The following is an 18,685-nucleotide window of genomic DNA, read 5'->3' as shown; positions in this document are numbered from 1 at the left end:
TGTTGTGAAAGATTTAGAAGGGTTACCAAAGTAATAATGAATTTCTGTTTTAAATTTTACATCCTGATCACTGACACTCTTCAGTTTTGACTTTTTCAAAATTATTCTTTTTACTTCATTGATACCATCTATCTTTTTTCATTCCTTTGAGAGTTCTTTCTAGTTCTTAAGCTTTCAGTCTTTTCCAATTACCCATGTCACCGCAACTTCATCATAGGTCTGTATACACTTCTCTGGATTCAAAATTTCTGGAATTTGGTGCACTATTCTCTCAACTCATCCAAAGACCCTGTCTGCAGCGAAAAAAGAACCCCCTTGAAGTGGAAAATATAGATACGCATCCCTTATATGTAATGGAGAACTTTTCAGTAACCAGAATGCAATAGCATGAATCAGATGTTGATTTTTATTCTGGCCACCACAGCCATCAGCAAAAAATCTAAGAGATGTGGTAGTCTGGTCAAAGGATGTTTTAGAAAGAAAATCTGTGATGACTGATGCAATTTCTTGTGGCCCTCTTCCAACCTGAGCTTCATTCCCCACATAGAAAACAGGGTGTGTGGTTTCTACATTTGTTACACAGAAGCTATAAAATGGAATTTGTTGGGCATAATATGCCTCTCCAAATTCAGTTTTGGCAGAGGCTGAAAGTCAAATGCAAAGATTTCCCTTCCATGTGGTGACTGCTTCATTAATTTATGAACAGCTTAGCTTTCAGCCTATGAGCATGAAGTTCAGTCACTAACTTCTTCTTTTGATTTTTATCTACAGCACTTTGAATTTCATGCTGCTTTCTAAGGCAATATATGCATCTGTCACTCGCTGGGGAGACAAAACCCAAATTGAATTTGCAACTGAAAATTCTGATGAAGAATGATTTTTTTAACTTTGAGATCAGTTGCTGCTGAGTTGCTGTATAATTTTAAAAGCTTGTTTACATTTTATTCACATGAGAGATACAGTTTTTGGCTTTTGTTCCTACTGTAATGACTTTCAGAGGCTTTCGGTTTTGATAAGAATTTTACCACATGCTTTCTTTTAGTTTCATACTTTGCAATCTTATGAGCACCCCCTCTTTTATCTGTTAGTCCTCTTCATGTGACAGTTACTTACTTAACTTTGTGAAACAATGGTGTTCTTTGTTTAGATTAGCGCATCGGAACATTAACTGCAAGTGTTTCAGAGTCTGTTGGATCATTTCTTGTTTAGCATCAGTATAAAGATAAATTTAATTAAGAAGGATAAGTAAAATGAACAATACTGTGAATCTGTATTAAATCCTCAACTTACATGATATTTCACTGTGACAGCTGTGACAGGACACAGATGAATAGTGTGACTGCAGGGACTTACCCCTTGTCCCTTACCCCTTACCCGTGAGACTCACATTCTCGACTGTCCACAATCTACATACGTAATGTTCCTAATAGATATTTGCTCATTCACTCATTACTCGGGCACACTAAGGTGACGATTCCATGAAGTCATGCTATTCATCTGTGTCCTCGGTGGCTCAGATGGATAGAGCGTCTGCCATGTAAGCAGGAGATCCCAGGTTTGAGTCCCAGTCAGGGCACACATTTTCAGCTGTCCCCATTGAGGCTTATCAACAACACCTGTCGGCAGCTGAGGGTTTCAGTTAATTATCATTTAATAGTTCAGGAAGTTTGGTGCAAGTGCTACTCTGAGTTGAAGAGGTTGGCATAGGACAGAAATCCATGATAGGCAGCATCAGACCAGTCAGAAGACTGATGACACAAAGAACAGAGCACATTATTTTTGAAAAACAAAAAGAAAAGGAGTTTCATGGCTGTTCAACAAAGCATTATAGGAGTACCAGTTTCCACATGACTCATTTCTCATGTCCATCAAGGCAACAAGATGACTTCACTGATATTCACATCCTGAATAATTGTGAAGAAAACCTGAGTCTTTAAATGTGCAAGGTTAACATACTGTTGCTGCAGCTTTATAAATGTGCTGTTGCAATATTACCACAAGACATTTGTGGCAATGCCAAATTACTCTTACCGCATCCATTTTTTCAGTCAGCCAATGATACACATTCCTACAATAACTTATTATGATATGAAGTATACAGAATTTAAGTGATGACAAATATTGTTGGATCACAAAATGTATTATTTACTTATAGAATTCTACCTTATTCAAACATAATTAATGTCTTAACACTGAAATTTGAGTTACAATGGTAGCATGGCATTCAATGTTATTAATTTAATTTTTTATATTCTTCTAAATTCTTTTATTCATATAAATGTTAATATTCATTTCCTTTACTTGGTAGTTGTCTGAACCACTTTCGCTTGGCCAAAGGATACAACCAACAACACTTCCAATGGAATTCCAGATGACATCTGTGGGCACATCTGCTACACTCATTGGATGGGGGAAATCTCATGTAAGTAAATTATGTATACATCTAAACACAGTAAACCACTAGGAAGTGTACAGCAGAGGATACTTCCCATTGTACAACATATTGTAGTTGCTTCTCAAAAAAAGAATGACAGCCTATGTGCATATTGTAATTAGTCTAATCTTGTCTTTGTAGTACCTCCAGGAGTGATACATAGAGGGCAGTAATATGTTCATAGATTCCTCACTTAATACTGGTCCTTCAAAATTCCTAGGTAGGCTTTCAAGGGGTAACATGCAACTATCTTCAAGACATCTGCCAATTCAGATGTTTTTAATATTCCTGTGGTGCTCTCCCATGATTCAGACAAAGCTGTGATTATATGTGCTGCCCTTCTTTGTACATGTTCAGTATCCCGCGTTAGTCCTGTTTGGTATGGGTTGCACACACTTGGACAGTATTCTAAGATGGGACACACTGGTTTATTGTAAGTAGTACCTTTTGTAGACCATCTGCGTTTTCCCAGTATCTGACCAGTGAACCAAAGTTTGCCACCTGCTTTACCTTCAACTGAGCCTGTGTGATCATTTCATTTAATGAGCTTTAAAATTTAAAATTCAGTAAGACAATCTTGTTCACTTTAGATATTTACTATGGTTGGCAGCAGGTTTCATTCCACAATTTAGACCATCTGCAGGCTGTAGGCACCATGATGACTACTAGTTGTGGTGGACAGAGTAAGATCTGTAAAAACAATAATATTAACTGAGAAGTTGGGGGTAAGTCTCTGTCAAAATCTGACGTAAATGTCTTCTGTCCCAGTGTGGCAATTGTGGAAGTGATGAAGACATATGGCATTCATATGGGCCCTTAGGATATACAATGATTTTCAATCCTGTGATGATCAGAAAATGCCCACTTGTGTTGTCTTGTACAAAAAGCTGTCCATAGCTGGTAACTATTGATACTGTGGTGTTTTTACAGCAAGTAAAGTGCTTATTCTTCCTTTGATGAGCATATGCAGCTACTGTTGTCCATTTTTGGAGTTTGGGTAATGACATGGGTTTGTGCATTGCCTGGCAGTGTCACTAAAGTGTCTGTGATACCAACAATAGTTGGAGATATCTCATTTAGAACTGCAGGGAGCACAAAGTGTTCTATCATCTGTATGTTTCTCCAGCTTGACATTCATCCTCACAAGTTCAGTGACCATTTCGCTGACAGCTGGTGTGGTGGAGCAAAGTCCAGTTCTGGACTGCCTGGCATGGAAAGTGTAGGAATGTGCAATTAAAATCCTCCCACCATAACCTCTCTAATCAACACACACAAATTGCCATCCTTACAAGCAACAGCAGTGACCTCTGTTTTTCACACCAGATAATCTGTTGGAAGGTCCACAAAAGTGACATAATCATTCTAATATTTTCAGGCAGTCTATGTAGCTGAAAGACCTGCAGTGATTGTTCTGATGATACTTCATTGCCAGCCAATGAGCACAATGATCAAAGTATTTGAGGAGGGGAACCACTGATACACATTTCACTTTCAATAATTGTATGTAGGTGCAACTCAGGTGGAAGCACAAAATATTACAGCAAGGTATTTTTAAGAGCTAAATTAGACTGCTGTCTACTACACTCTTGGACATATAACCAGGCCAATGGCCAGGCTGCCACCGACCCTTAGTCCGTGCAGATTGTGAGTTGGTACAAATACCCTGGTGACACTGTTAAATATTCTAAGTCCAGCCATCTGCATAATCTGGCAACACTGTAGGTCCCAGCACTTCTTGGAGGAAGTCTTGTCTCCAATTTGAATTTGTAATGGCTGTGGCCATTGTTTAGCGGTAAAGCACATGGTGTGTGAATGTGAGGCCTGGTGACTGAGATCACTTGCTGCTTAAAATTTTATAGTGTTTTTTGTCTGAATGTTTATGTCATGACTGAATGTTTATGTCATGAGTGAAATCATAATGCATTTACAATGTATTTCAAACTCTGACCCATGGTAATAACAGTTGTGACAGTTTTGTGACAGATTGCTTTGCAAACTGTCTGCCTCCAAACACTATGTGTATCAGTGCTGTCTGGGATTCATTCATTAGCTATTGCCAGTGGTTGCTGCAGTGGCACTGCACTGCTTTGCCCCTTGTGAAAGGCACCTGCTATTGCTCATCACTTTGGAGAGTGTAACATGCTTTACAGTTGTTGAGTGATGCTCCACAGAAAAATCTATGACTCATTCCACACTCAATACCAACATAGGCAAATGATCTGTTTTAATATGACAACATTTCTGTTACGCTAATTTGCAAGACATGAGTATGGCACAAAATAATTTTTATAGTTTGTGATTTAATTAAAATACCTCACAAGATTGTTTAATGATATTAGTTCTTTATATGTCACTTTTTTTCCTTAGAGGCATTTCTTCATGCAATTATTTTGTCAGGAATTCATCTATTCCTGTCAAGCCATAGTGAGTAGTGGTGGTGCGCAGCATTTTATCATCGTTGTTTGATTCCTTACATTAAATGTATGTGATAAACTCTGCATATACTGTACAGCACATGATCTATAGCAATGCAGACACACTGAAGATTTTGAGGACCACAGGTGGACTCATGGAGAACTTAACACTAATCGAAAGTGACGTTTAAGATATTCAGTTAGATTTAAACCAACAAATCTGCCAATATTCGAAGCCATGAAGAATGAGAAAAAGTTGCTAATGCCAGTGTCAGCATATGTCTCACAGCTACTACAAAAACTTAGCACAGAGGAACTATATTAATTTGGAAGTTCACTTTAAAACTATTCCCCTTGATATGTGGGTTTTATGTGATGAACAAAACTCTAACTAGCATCATTGACAGTTGATTAGCATCAGTGGCATCAGTATACTGATGGAGCTTGATATTCCGGAAAGATACATCTATGGCCATTAAAACAGTTTAAAGAGTCTAGAGTGTGAAAGGATTAATGTGTAAAGCTTTTCTTTCAATTTTGTTAAAGGATTTCTTCTAGAAATTTTTGACTCAGTGAAATAAAATGGAAAAAGAAGAACTTTGAGTGCCCTTGCACCCTTCACAATTCGAACTTACAACCCACACCACCCTGAGCATCACTCTAATACCACATAATCGGTCGCTGCACCAAATAAAGCATCATAAAATATAAGAACAGTTGTGGCTCACATAAAGCATAGAATGTCTCTCCTTACGAATTCAGCTATTGCTGTTTTGGTAGATTTACCATTTCTGAATCCATGTTGTTCATCATTGAAAATATTGCATGTTTGTGAAAAATCTTATATTCTGTCTTTTATTATGGTTTCTATTGCTTTAGAGAGTACAGATGCAATAGTTATAGGTCTGTAATTTCCTGGGTCTTTTTGCAGCCTCCTTTACATATAGGAATTACTCTACTCTTTTTCAGGCACACTGGAAATATTCCTTTCTCTATGGATAAGTTTATTAGGTGCGCTAATGGCTTTACTACCTGCTGTAAACAGCATTTAATTAGTTTAGTGGATATACCATCTAGACCCTCAGTGCTTTTTGTTTTTAGACTATGTATTATTTTTACAATTTGTGATTCATTGGTTGGAGTCAGGAATAAGCATTTTGTCTCATATGGAATGTTTATTGTGTTTATTTTGGAAGTATTATTTTAAGTTATTAATTTTCCACAACTTCAATATAATGTCTGTTTAAAGTATTGCTGACTTTTGTGCATCCCTGAGTTCCCTCTCATTTACCTCAAGTTTTATGTTATCAGTGTTTTACACACCCATGCCTTTCCTCTCTTCATTTATGAGAGACCATATCGTTTTAGTGATATTTGTTAAGGTTGCCATCTTGTTTTCATAATATGTCAATTTAGTTTCTTTTATTAATTTGGTGTATGTTTTTTTCTTTTCCCTATATGCAACCCTGTTTTCTTGGGTTGGCCTTAACCGCATTAGCACAAAATAGGGATACAAAAGTTCTTGTGAGCAAAGGAATAATGATAATGACAGTAATGATAGTAAACTAATAATGAATGGATTTTATTGTGTTCTGGATTCTAGCAGACTTGAAAGTTTTCACAGGCATATGAATTTTCCTTGAAACATACAAATCATTCCTGCCCCTTATCTGACATAAAACTCATGTTATCTGAAGCTGGCAAATATACATTTTTAGGATTCTTCTGCATTGTGCAGATTCCAATGCCAGCATGCATTTTAAACATTATCACAGGCAACAGTTGTGTATGTCTCAACCAAATAGTCTATTTCCAGAAATGCATTGTTACCACACAGAGAGTTTTATCCTAGGGCTTGCTGTCATCAGGCCCTCCATCAGAAATCGTTCTTTGTTTTTGAATCGCTGTACAGAGCAACTAGCAGCTGAAAAAATTTATGCTCTACAGCAGTGAAAATCTTTCAGCATGCTTACATTTCGTTTTGATCGTCACTGTAGTATCATGCCCACTCATGTAATGTAGGGTGCCTAGGAAGCTGTTTTCTCGAATTGATAGATTAGAGATTAGATTAGATTAGGTTTACTTTCATTCCAATCAATCTGTAACTGAGGAGGTCCTCCAGGATGGAGAACATGTCAGAAAAACAATAATACATGACAAATATTTACAAGTGAAACAAATAGGCTAATGTACCTTCCACAGGTCCCAAGTGGAATGAAGTCTTTTTTTTATTTATTTATTTATTTTTTATTGAACGCAATATGAAAGAATCAAATTTCTAGTATTGATTCCCTGATTTGAGCTGTTGGTTTGAAAAAGTGATATATTTTTAATGACAAATTTCATTATATTGGGAATCAGTAGTTATAACCCCTAGTTCTCTGAACAGGCTTCTGCAGGATGTTCTTGAGTTCACACCACATATAACTCTTATTGCATGTTTTTGTGCCAGGAAAACTTTAGCTTGGCATGATGAATTGCCCCAGAAAATAATCCCGTATGACATTATGGAATGGAAGTAAGCATAGTTTCCAGCTTTTTTACTTTTATATCCCCTATGTCTGACACAATTTGCATTGCAAATAGAGATTTGTTAAGATGCTTCAGCAGTTCTGCAGTGTGCTCCTCTCAGTTGAATTTATTATCAAGCTGTAATCCCAAGAATTTAACACTGTCCACTTCTTCTACCTGCTTGTCATTGTACATTACGCATATACTAGTGGGACACCCCATTACTTGTTCTGAACTGCATGTAGTGTGTTTTTTCAAAGCTTAGTGACAGAGAATTGGCTAGGAACCAGCAAATAATGTCCACAAATATTTTATAAGCCAATCTTTCTAAGACTATACTTGATTTGCTATTTATTGCAATGTTTGTATCATTGGAAAACAAAACAAACATAGCATCTGATAATGTTACTGATGAAAGGTCATGGATATACACAAGAGAAAGTAAGGGCCCATAGATGGAACCTTGTGGGACCCCACATGTAATTAGTTCCCAGTTGGATGATGCCTGATAGCTTAATACATGTCTCTTTCCTAATAACACTCTTTGTTTACTGCCAAGATATAAGATTTGAACCATTTTGCAGCATTTCCTGTTACACCATAATATTCTAATTTACTTAAAAGGATATTGTGATTTACACAGTCAAATGCCTTTGACAGATCACAAAATATACCAGTTGCCTGCCATTTTTGTCTTATGAATTAAGTATATTTTCACTAAGTGCAGATAGCTTTCTCAATATCAGAACCCTTTAGAAATCCAAACTGCGACTTTGACAGTACATTATTTGTGATAAGATGGCTATAAAACTGATTGTACATTACCTTTTCTAAAATTTTGGGAATGCTGGAAAAAGTGAAATTGAACGGAAATTAGAGACTATTTCTTTATCTCCATTCGTAAACAGTGGCTTAACTTCAGCATATTTCAACCATTCATGAAATATTCCACTGATAAAGAACTGGTTACACAGATAGCTTAATATGTTACGTAACTCAGAATCACATTAACTTTGTTGATATTTCATCATGCCCACTAGATGTTTTTGATTTTAAAGATTTTATGATGGACATTACTTCTGTTGGGGCAGTGAGGATCAAATTCATATTATAGAGGTTACTTGAAATGTCTGGTCTGAGGTATTCCATTTACAGAACCTGACAACCCCATATTTTCAGTAACAGTTATAAAATGTTTGTTAAAAAGTTCTGAAACAATATACACATCTGTCACCAATGTATCGTTTACTCTTAATGCTATTTGTCCCTCTTCATGTCTGGTTCTACTGGTCTCCTCCTTCACTATATCCCACATTGTATTTGTTTTGTTATATGATATGACTATCTTTTCCTTGTAATATATTTGCTTTGATGTCAGTATTACAGTCTTTAATATTTTGCAGTATTTCTTGAAATGTGCTATGACATCACCATCATAACTGTTTCGGACTAACAGATACACTTTTCTTTTTGTTTTATGAGATTCCTTGAGTAATCCATGGTTTCTTTGTAGACTTTGCTCTAACCTTGGTTAGTTTTGGGGAAAACAGTGGTCAAATAAGGTAAGCACTTTATTAGTGAAAGTGTTATATTTTTCATTCATGCCATGAGCACTGTTAACATCACTCCAGTGCATATCTCTGAGGAGTGTCCTAAAATAATCAATTTTTGGCTTATTGATTACCCTCTTGAGCTCAGATTTAACAGATTTTATATCCTATTTGGTATTAACATTTAACAGAAGGAACTGCATGTCATGGTCTGAGAGGCCATTGACTATTTGTTTTGTAATATAGTTTTGTTCATTGGACTTTTCTATAAGGATATTACCAATAGCTGTTTGTGAGCAATTGGCATGCCTAGTGGGGAACTTTACAGTGGGAATTAAATTGAATGATAGTGTTACTAACTCAAATTGATTCTTATTGGGAGAGTCTTTAAGGAAATCTTCATTGAGGTCACCAGCAACCACTACTTCTTTGTTTTTGGTTGTTAAATGGGGCATTACAGCTTCAAGGTGGTTTATGAACAGATTAAAGTTACCTGTAGGTGCTCTATATACACTTAATATTATGAAGGATTTTTTTTTAAATTCTCCTTATGTTGCACATGCTTCCATATGCTGTTCTAGGCAAAATTTATGAATGTCTGTGTTCTTAAATTTATGACAGTTCCTGATGAATGTGGCAACTCCTCCTTTCTCCATTTCTGCTCTACAAAAGTGATATGCTAACCTAAATCCTGTAACACTTAAAAGTTCTATACCAGTGGCCACATGATGTTCAGAGAGGCAGATTATATGAGCTGGGTTTGAGGTCTCTAATTCATCTATGCAGATAATTAATTCATTAATTTTATTTCTCAGTCGTCAAATATTTTGATGCAATAAAGATAGCTGACATTTCACATTGACTGAGCTATTTTCCCAGCTAGTTTACCCTTCCCCTTCCTGTTGAGATGAAGACCATGCATAGTATAACCCCACCTATTGAGAGAATCAGCAGTAACCACATCAATGTGTGATCCTGCAGGCGACAAGCAGCCATTCCAATTCCAAATTCATTCTCTTGACCGAAGAGTTCAAATGAGGTCAGTCATGGTGGCCAAAAACAGATACAAATTCAACACTACTATGTTTTGATGCTGATGCAATCTTTGCCAGGTCACACTTTATACTGTAACCAGGATCTCTGTCAGTACCATTACCTGGCCCACCCACTACAACCACAGTATCTTTGGTGTGATCAGTCATACACTGAGGTGACAAAAGTCATGGGATAGTGATATGCACATATAAAACAACAATTCAAGCAAATAGTATTAATGGAGTTTATTACAATATGTTAAATTGACAACACTTAACTCTGTGTATTCACAAAGATGTGTCGCAAGCAAATGGTTACATGCAAATAATCAACGTCCTTTGGTATATACAGGTTCAATGCAAGAAAAACAATTCAGTTCATAAGTCACTGCTGTAACGTTTGTAAGACAGCTCGTCATCCACTACGCCCACTGCCAGGCTGAGTGGCACGTATATTCTCTTTTTGTGGATGTCATCCCTGTCTTGGTGTCATCCTAGTCAGCATACTATTGGCTGATGTCATCTCACAGCCCTCTCTCCTCTTCCATTCTTCATCATTGTGCCGGCACTTGTCGTTATGCCACAACAGTAACTTTCTAAAATGTTAGCTTCTTTAGAAATAGTTTCAAATTTGCTACAGCTGCCGTATCTTATTAATTCCATTTCTCCCTTACCTATCACTGTTGTGTTATTAAAAAAAAGGAGCCTGTGGCTACTGAAGATAGTGTCACAGGTTACTCCAAAGTGTAAAATAACACACACATGAGATGAAAATCCGTCTGATGATTCAGACTTAATCCTTTTCACTAGTACTTTAACTGAGCTGCCAACTGTCACATCAAAAGTCAGATGTGAATCTTAAGGAACCCTCATCTCATCTGGGTCCTAGCGCCTCATAGGAGACGCCAGGGTCATCTGCTTTGCAGCTACAATGCTACATTGCCAACAAGACACGTGAGTGTCTCTGAAAAGATATGCAGTAATTGTCAATGACATAAATCTGTATTTTGTTCAGCATCTTGGTACCAAACAAGACAGGAAATATTATGGAAGCATTGAACAAGCTTGTTATGGACCATTATCTGTGGTAGACCTAGCAGTGAAAAAATGTAGGAGAGTGTACACCTGCACATTTCCCTAAGTCTTCTGGTTGTTTATTTTTATTTTTATTTTTTTTTTCTGCTTCAGGAGTCATACATTACAATTTTTCTTGTGGATCCACAATTTGATTTATTATTCTGTGGTATTGCTATATTAAATATATAGACAACGAAACATACTTTGACAATTTACATGTACGACGAATCATTACGTGCAATGGTTTAAGTATAAGAAAATTATAAGATGCACCAATATGGGTAGCAACTTCCGATTGGGTAACCATGAATGTCCTATATACAGTTACATCATGAGGTGGAAAACTTTTCAGACCACCATCACTGGAACGTAATGCAGAATCCACACACAAAAGTCCAACAGTAAACCATGATTGTCCTGAATAAACGTCAACATAGTGAAGGCAACATCGAATCACCCACCACAAAAAACCATCTGTCAAAGAGAGTAACATTCCGTGTTACCATATAATATCTCCACATTTAGGTGGTGCTCCTGACCTAGTTATATATTACACATTACCAGACATAATACAGACCATTTGAAGTCAACCGTCCAAAGTATCTTACTGTTTCTTCACATTTTGGACATGCTTGTTTTGCATTCAATTTTAAATCTGTTAAAATAAGCTTTTACAGCAAACCAAGCAGGATAAGTTTACAATTTATTTGTATTTTCTGACAGTGTAGTCTGCTGCAGTACCCAAGGATTTCTACTAGCCCTCGTCTTTTTACCTACTTGATCCTCTGCTGCCTTCACTACTTCATCCCTCAAAGCTACCCATTCGTCTTCTACTGTATTTCTCTCCCCCATTCCCTTATGCTCTCCCTAAAACTCTGTACAACCTCTGGTTTAGTCAGTTTATCCAGGTCTCATCTCCTTAAATTCCCACCTTTTTGCAGTTTCTTCAATTTTAATCTGCAGTTCATAACCAACAGATTGTGGTCAGAGTCCACATCTGCCCCTGGAAATGTCTTACAATTTATAACCTGGGACCTAAATCTCTCCCCCCCATGAACCATAGACCTTGCCGTTGGTAGGGAGGCTTGCTTGCCTCAGCGATACAGATGGCCCTACCGTAGGTGCAACCACAATGGAGGGGTATCTGTTGAGAGGCCAGACAAACGTGTGTTTCCTGAAGAGGGGGAGCAGCCTTTTCAGTAGTTTCAGGGGCAACAGTCTGGATGATTGACTGATCTGGCCTTGTAACACTAACCAAAACAGCCTTGCTGTGCTGCTACTGCGAAAGGCTGAAAGCAAGGGGAAACTATAGCCATAATTTTTCCCAAGGGCATGCAGCTTTACTGTATGGTTAAATGATGATGGCGTCCTCTTGGGTAAAATATTCCGGAGGTAAAGTAGTCCCCCATTTGGATCTCCGGGCGGGGACTACTCAGGAGGACGTCGTTATCAGGAGAAAGAAAACTGGCGATCTACGGATCGGAGAGTGGAACGTCAGATTCCTTAATCGGGCAGGTAGGTTAGAAAATTTGAAAAGGGAAATGGATAGGTTAAAGTTATATATAGTGGGAATTAGTGAAATTCGGTGGCAGGAGGAACAAGATTTTTGGTCAGGTGAATACAGGGTTATAAATACAAAATCAAATAGGAGTAATGCAGGAGTAGGTTTAATAATGAATAAAAAAATAGAAGTGCGGGTAAGCTAATACAGACAGCATAGTGAACACATTATTGTGGCCAAGACAGACACGAAGCCCATGCCTACTACAGTAGTACAAGTTTATATGCCAACTAGCTCTGCAGATGATGAAGAAATTGATGAAATGTATGATGAGATAAAAGAAATTATTCAGGTAGTGGAGGGAGACGCTAATTTAATAGTCATGGGTGACTGGAATTCGAAAGTAGGACAAGGAAGAGAAGGAAACATAGTGGGTGAATATGGATTGGGGGTGAGAAATGAAAGAGGAAGCCGTCTGGTAGAATTTTGCACAGAGCATAACTTAAGCATAGCCAACACTTGGTTCAAGAATCATAAAAGAAGGTTGTATACATGGAAGAATCCTGGAGTTACTAGAAGGTATCAGATAGATTATATAATGGTAAGACAGATATTTAGGAACAAGGTTTTAAATTGTAAGACATTTCCAGGGGCAGATGTGGACCCTGACCACAATCTATTGGTTATGAACTGTAGATTAAAACTGAAGAAACTGCAAAAAGGTGGGAATTTAAGGAAATGGGACCAGGGTAACCTGACTAAACCAGAGGTTGTACAGAGTTTCAGGGAGAGCATAAGGCAACAATTGACAGGAATGGGGGAAAGAAAGACAGTAGAAGAAGAATGGGTAGCTCTGAGGGATGAAGTAGTGAAGGCAGCAGAGGATCAAGTAGGTAAAAAGATGAGGGCTAGTAGAAATCCTTGGGTAACAGAAGAAATATTGAATTTAATTGATGAAAGGAGACAATATAAAAATGCAGTAAATGAAGCAGGCAAAAAGGAATACAAACGTCTCAAAAATGAGATCGACAGGAAGTGCAGAATGGCTAAGCAGGGATGGCTAGAGGTCAAATGTAAGGATGTAGAGGCTTATCTCACTATGGGTAAGATAGATACTGCCTACAGGAAAATTAAAGAGACCTTTGGAGAAAAGAGAGCCACTTATATGAATATCAAGAGCGTTGATGGAAACCCAGTTCTAAGCAAAGAAGGGAAAGCAGAAAGGTGGAAGGAGTATATAGAGGGTCTTTACAAGGGCCATGTATTTGAGGACAATATTATGGAAATGGCAGAGGATGTAGATGAAGATGAAACGGGACATACGATACTGCATGAAGAGTTTGACAGAGCACTGAAAGACCTGAGTCGAAACAATGCCCCGGGAGTAGACAACATTCCTTTGGAACTACTGACGGCCTTGGGAGAGCCAGTCCTGACAAAACTCTGTCATCTGTTGAGCAAGATGTATGAGACAGGCGAAATACCCTTGGACTTAAGAAGAATATAATAATTTTAATCCCAAAGAAAGCAGGTGTTGACAGATTTGAAAATTACCGAACTATCAGTTTAATAAGTCACAGCTGCAAAATACTAACGCGTTTTCTTTACAGACAAATGGAAAAACTGATAGAAGCCGACCTCGGGGAAGATCAGTTTGGATTCCGTAGAAATGTTGGAACACGTGGGGCGATTGACCCTACGACTTATCTTAGAAGCTAGATTATGAAAAGGCAAACCTACGATTCTAGCATTTGTAGACTTAGAGAAAGCTTTTGACAATGTTGACTGGAATACTCCCTTTCAAATTCTGAAGGCGGCAGGGGTAAAATATAGGGAGCAAAAGGCTATTTACAATTTGTACAGAAAGCAGTTGGCAGTTATAAGAGTCAATGGGTATGAAAGGGAAGCAGTGGTTGGGAAGGGAGTGAGACAAGGTTGTAGCCTGTCCCCGATGTTATGTAATCTGTATATTGAGCAAGCAGTAAAGGAAACCAAAGAAAAATTCGGAGTAGGTATTAAAATTCATGGAGAAGAAATAAAAACTTTAAGGTTCGCCAATGACATTGTAATTCTGTCAGAGACAGCAAAGGACTTGCAAGAGCAGCTGAAAGGCGTGGACAGTGTCTTGAAAGGAGGATATAAGATGAACATCAACAAAAGCAAAACGAGGATAATGGAATGTAGTCAAATTACATCGGGTGATGCTGTGGGAATGCAAGCCTCCCCACCAAAGGCAAGGTCCATGGTTCATGGGGGGAGGCAGTGAATTAGAGTAACACAGATTAAATTTGTTTGTGCCATGTTAGTTCCCTGACACCAGTCTCATCTCATAATCTAATTCAAGGATAGTTTCTGGTTCAGATCTCGGACTGCTGATGTATATCGCGTGGGTTTTTTTCTTTTTTATTTGCAAATATAAAAAATGGAATTCATTAACAGAATGAGAAGGAAACCTTTACATTGCACTAACTGAACAATCAGTCTATTAATATTTTTAATTGACATCTTCTTCTGTATTGCAACAAAATTCGTTCATTATTGGTTAGATATTGTTACTATTATAATTGTCAGTCCTTGTTGCAAGAAATTTTGTATCACAGTTTTGTATCACAATTTTGTGGCAAAGTACTTTACCAGTGAATCTGGAAGAACAGAATGTTGGATGTTTTGCCAATCACACTATACACATTTAGCTTCATGTCTTGTGTTCAGGGCAATGGGAAGTTCAGGCAGAGCTCTACAGCAATTTATGCTAATTTCACACCATGATAATGGGTAAATTCATTTGCAGTGTATTACTCAGAAATAGAATATCTAGTATGGATGGACTCTGTTAAGACAGCTACAAATTGGTGACCGCTACCATGGTTTGCCCTTGACTCAGCTGTCCATTATAGAGAAACAACAAATGGAATATTGTGTTTAATAATTGTTGTTCTGCTATTTGAATGAGTTATGGCAGTGCATAAATGAGAGTTTTTTTTATCATTTTCATTTACACACCTATGTAAAGTATTATTTAAATTCCAGATAAGCAAGTGTGTGTTTCACTTGCGACATTCAATTTCAAACCCAGGTAGTATATCTGCCAGCCATCTCGATCCAGTACTGTGAGAGAAGGTATAGTGTCCTATTTTCCAAATACCAATCATCAGCATACAAAAAATCATACTGGAATTATTTTAAGGAACCATCTGTGACAGGATCTGGATTCTTTCCATCATCTATGGACTAAACAAGAGGGGAGGAGGGGGAGGAGGGCACATTAAGAAAGCAGTGAGCAGATTATGTTGTATACATTAGCCAGCTGAAAAAGTATGAAGGCACAGAATTGAACTTTGTGCACATTTAGAGATTAGTTTTCATGTCAATGATCATGTTTACCAGTTTGTCCTCTTCTAAATTTCAGATGAATTGATTACTGTGTGGCATCAAATAATTAGTTAACTGTGTTTCTTCTTGCTTCCATCCTGCCAGCATACACAAGAGCGCACACAGACAGTCAAATTTGAGGTGTAGAGAGCTGGATTTCTTACTGTTTTGTGCCCTGTGAGACAAGACTGATTTCCAACATCTTTTCATTCCATTGCAATAAGCTTTTGTTGCAAATTCTCAATGAAAATGTTTTATTCCTTCATATTTTGGGGAAACTGTATTCATGATGGAAAATTATATACCTTAATACTTCACATGCCGTATCCTGCATGAGTGAAACTAATATCACTAGCTTTGATATCACTATGTTGATACTATATAACACCACACTTACCATGTTGTAAAGGTTAGAAAATGAGTAATCCTGGTTAAATGTAATTTATTGACTTAAATACGTATAGCTTAAATACTGATTTAGAAAGTATCAGGAGATAACACAGCATAAATCCAACATAGACATGACTCTCGTCTGAGAGCCCATATACGAGAACACATCAAGCATTTCGGTACATAGCTGCTTCTGCCACAGCTAAGAATTGGCAACATAGCCTCAAATATTTTCTAACCTTGTGAGAGTGGATATACTTCCACATATATGTCACTGAGTAGAACCGATAATTCACTTGATGTTCACCTTCCACCTCGATGACATGCTGTATAATATTTATATAAAATGAGATACTGAGAAGAGCAATTTCATTTTTGGTCTCCAGGTATTCTGTACTTTACATAAGTGACAACTGTTCTTATGTTTATTGGTGTCAGTGAGCAATCTTCTAATATGAGAGGGCTGCTGCTAGTAACGTTTCGTTAGGTCATTGGTTCTGTACATGTGTTACAAAGCAACAGCAGTGTGCATTGCAAGTTCTAATTGTAATGGATACCAAAATGCTGATAATCTTTTTTTTCTATTTTACTTCATGGAGCTGAAAATTGCTAGAAGAAATTCTTTAGCAAAATCTGAAAAAAACCTATATACATTAGGTCTTTTCATCTTCTTGACTCAGTAAGCTGTTTTAATGACCATGGATGTTTGACGAATATCAAGCTGCATCATTATACAAACGTCTCTGAAGAGATTCGAATCGACCATCAATGATACGAATTTGAGATTTGCTTGTCACATTGGACACATGTCATGGGACTAGCTATGAAGTGAACATATTTATTAATATACTTCCTCTGTGCTAAATTTCTGTAACAGCAGTTAGACACCCTCTGTAAACATTGGTGTTAGCAACTTCCTTCCCCTCAGTGTAACTTTGAATATGGACAGTTTTGTTGGTATAAATCTAATTGAATATCTCAAAAATCATTTTCTATTGGTGTTAAGCACTCCATGAATTCAAATGTGGTCCTCAAAATGTGCAGTGTGCCTCCTTGCTGTAGATCATGCACTGCAAAATATTCACACAGTTTATCACATACATCTACCATACAGAATCGAATGACAACACTAAAACATATCATACCATGGTTATTTACTGTGTCCTGATGGGAACACATGAATTCCTGACAAAATAATTGCATGAAGAACCGCTGCTACAAGGAAAAGAAGTGAGATATAAAGCATTAATAACAACATTAAACAATGTGATAAGGTATTTTAATTGGATCACAAACTATGGAAATAGTTGTGGGTCACATTAGTATAATAGAAAACTCATTATTTTAAGAATGGTAGAGTGCCTCTGTTGCTGTTGAGCATAAAATGCAAATCACAGATATCTTTGTTGAAGCATCAATCAACAACATTAAAGCATTTTATACCACCCAAAGCAATCAGCAGTAGCAGGGCCTTCAACAAGCAGCAAGTGAGCACAGCATCGCTGCGGCAGCCGATGCCTGGAGCTAGTAAATGTGCTCCAGATACTGTGGTATGTGTGGTGTTCAGAGGCAGACATTCCACCAATCAATTGGTTACTGTTACTGGCTAAAACTGTTATTACCGGTGTGTCAGAAAATGAAATAAATTGTAGCTCTGCTATCTGTTATTACCGGTGTGTCAGAAAATGAAATAAATTGTAGCTCTGCTATCATTTAACACTCAGATGAAAGGCACTATAAAACTATAGCTGAAAATGGGCATTGGTCGCAAGACCTCACATCCAGATGTCACGTGTTTTACTGCAAGACCATGGCCACAGATGGAAGAAACTGGCTCAAATTAAACGCAAGACTTCCTCCAGGAAGTGCCACACCATACAGTGTTGCTAGATCATGCAGATGGCTGGACTTAGAATATTCATCAGTGTGGCCAGGTTATTTGTTCCTACTCACGATCGGCGTGGATTCTGGCTTTGTGGTGGCCAGTTGCCAGACATGTTTTATATCAAAGTGCATACATCATCAGTTTGTTCTATTACACTTAGGTCTAGTTGTGGCACAACCATTGACCCTGATCCATGTTGGCACCGATTGCATGTAGCCAAAAGATGGCATCTACTTGTGTGAGCCATACCTGTGGTGTTGTGGGCCAGAAAGATGGAATCTCCATGCTATTGTTTCTGTTCCAATAGCTTGCATTGTTGTTTTTGTTTTTCACTGTAGGTGTCAGTGGCATGAAGTTAGTGGACCAAGGCAAAACTGGCTGTTCTTACTTTATCGTTGCACTGTTACTCAGGCTCACTGTTCTCTGCACACAACGTCTATTCATGAAGTATTCAGTATGGAGTTACCACTATGGGAATATACAAGCCCAATTCCATTACGCATACACAGCAGATATT

The 18,685-nt window shown here is 37.6% G+C and overlaps 1 protein-coding gene across 1 annotated transcript in view; it reads left to right on the top strand.

Annotated features, from left to right (window-relative positions):
• The window catches only part of LOC124795391 (chymotrypsin-1-like), a 191,291-nt gene that overhangs the window by 79,021 nt on the left and 93,585 nt on the right, over positions 1-18,685 (top strand). Inside the window, exon 5 of the mRNA XM_047259403.1 lies at positions 2,309-2,422. Within this exon, the coding sequence (XP_047115359.1) occupies positions 2,309-2,422 (114 nt within the window). The remainder of the gene's footprint in view (positions 1-2,308; positions 2,423-18,685) is intronic.

This window comes from Schistocerca piceifrons, chromosome 4, assembly GCF_021461385.2.
Source record: "Schistocerca piceifrons isolate TAMUIC-IGC-003096 chromosome 4, iqSchPice1.1, whole genome shotgun sequence".
NCBI classification, from domain to species: Eukaryota; Metazoa; Arthropoda; class Insecta; order Orthoptera; family Acrididae; genus Schistocerca; species Schistocerca piceifrons.
The sequence above is the reverse complement of the archived record's forward strand: the minus strand, read 5'-3'. Positions and strand labels throughout refer to the sequence as shown.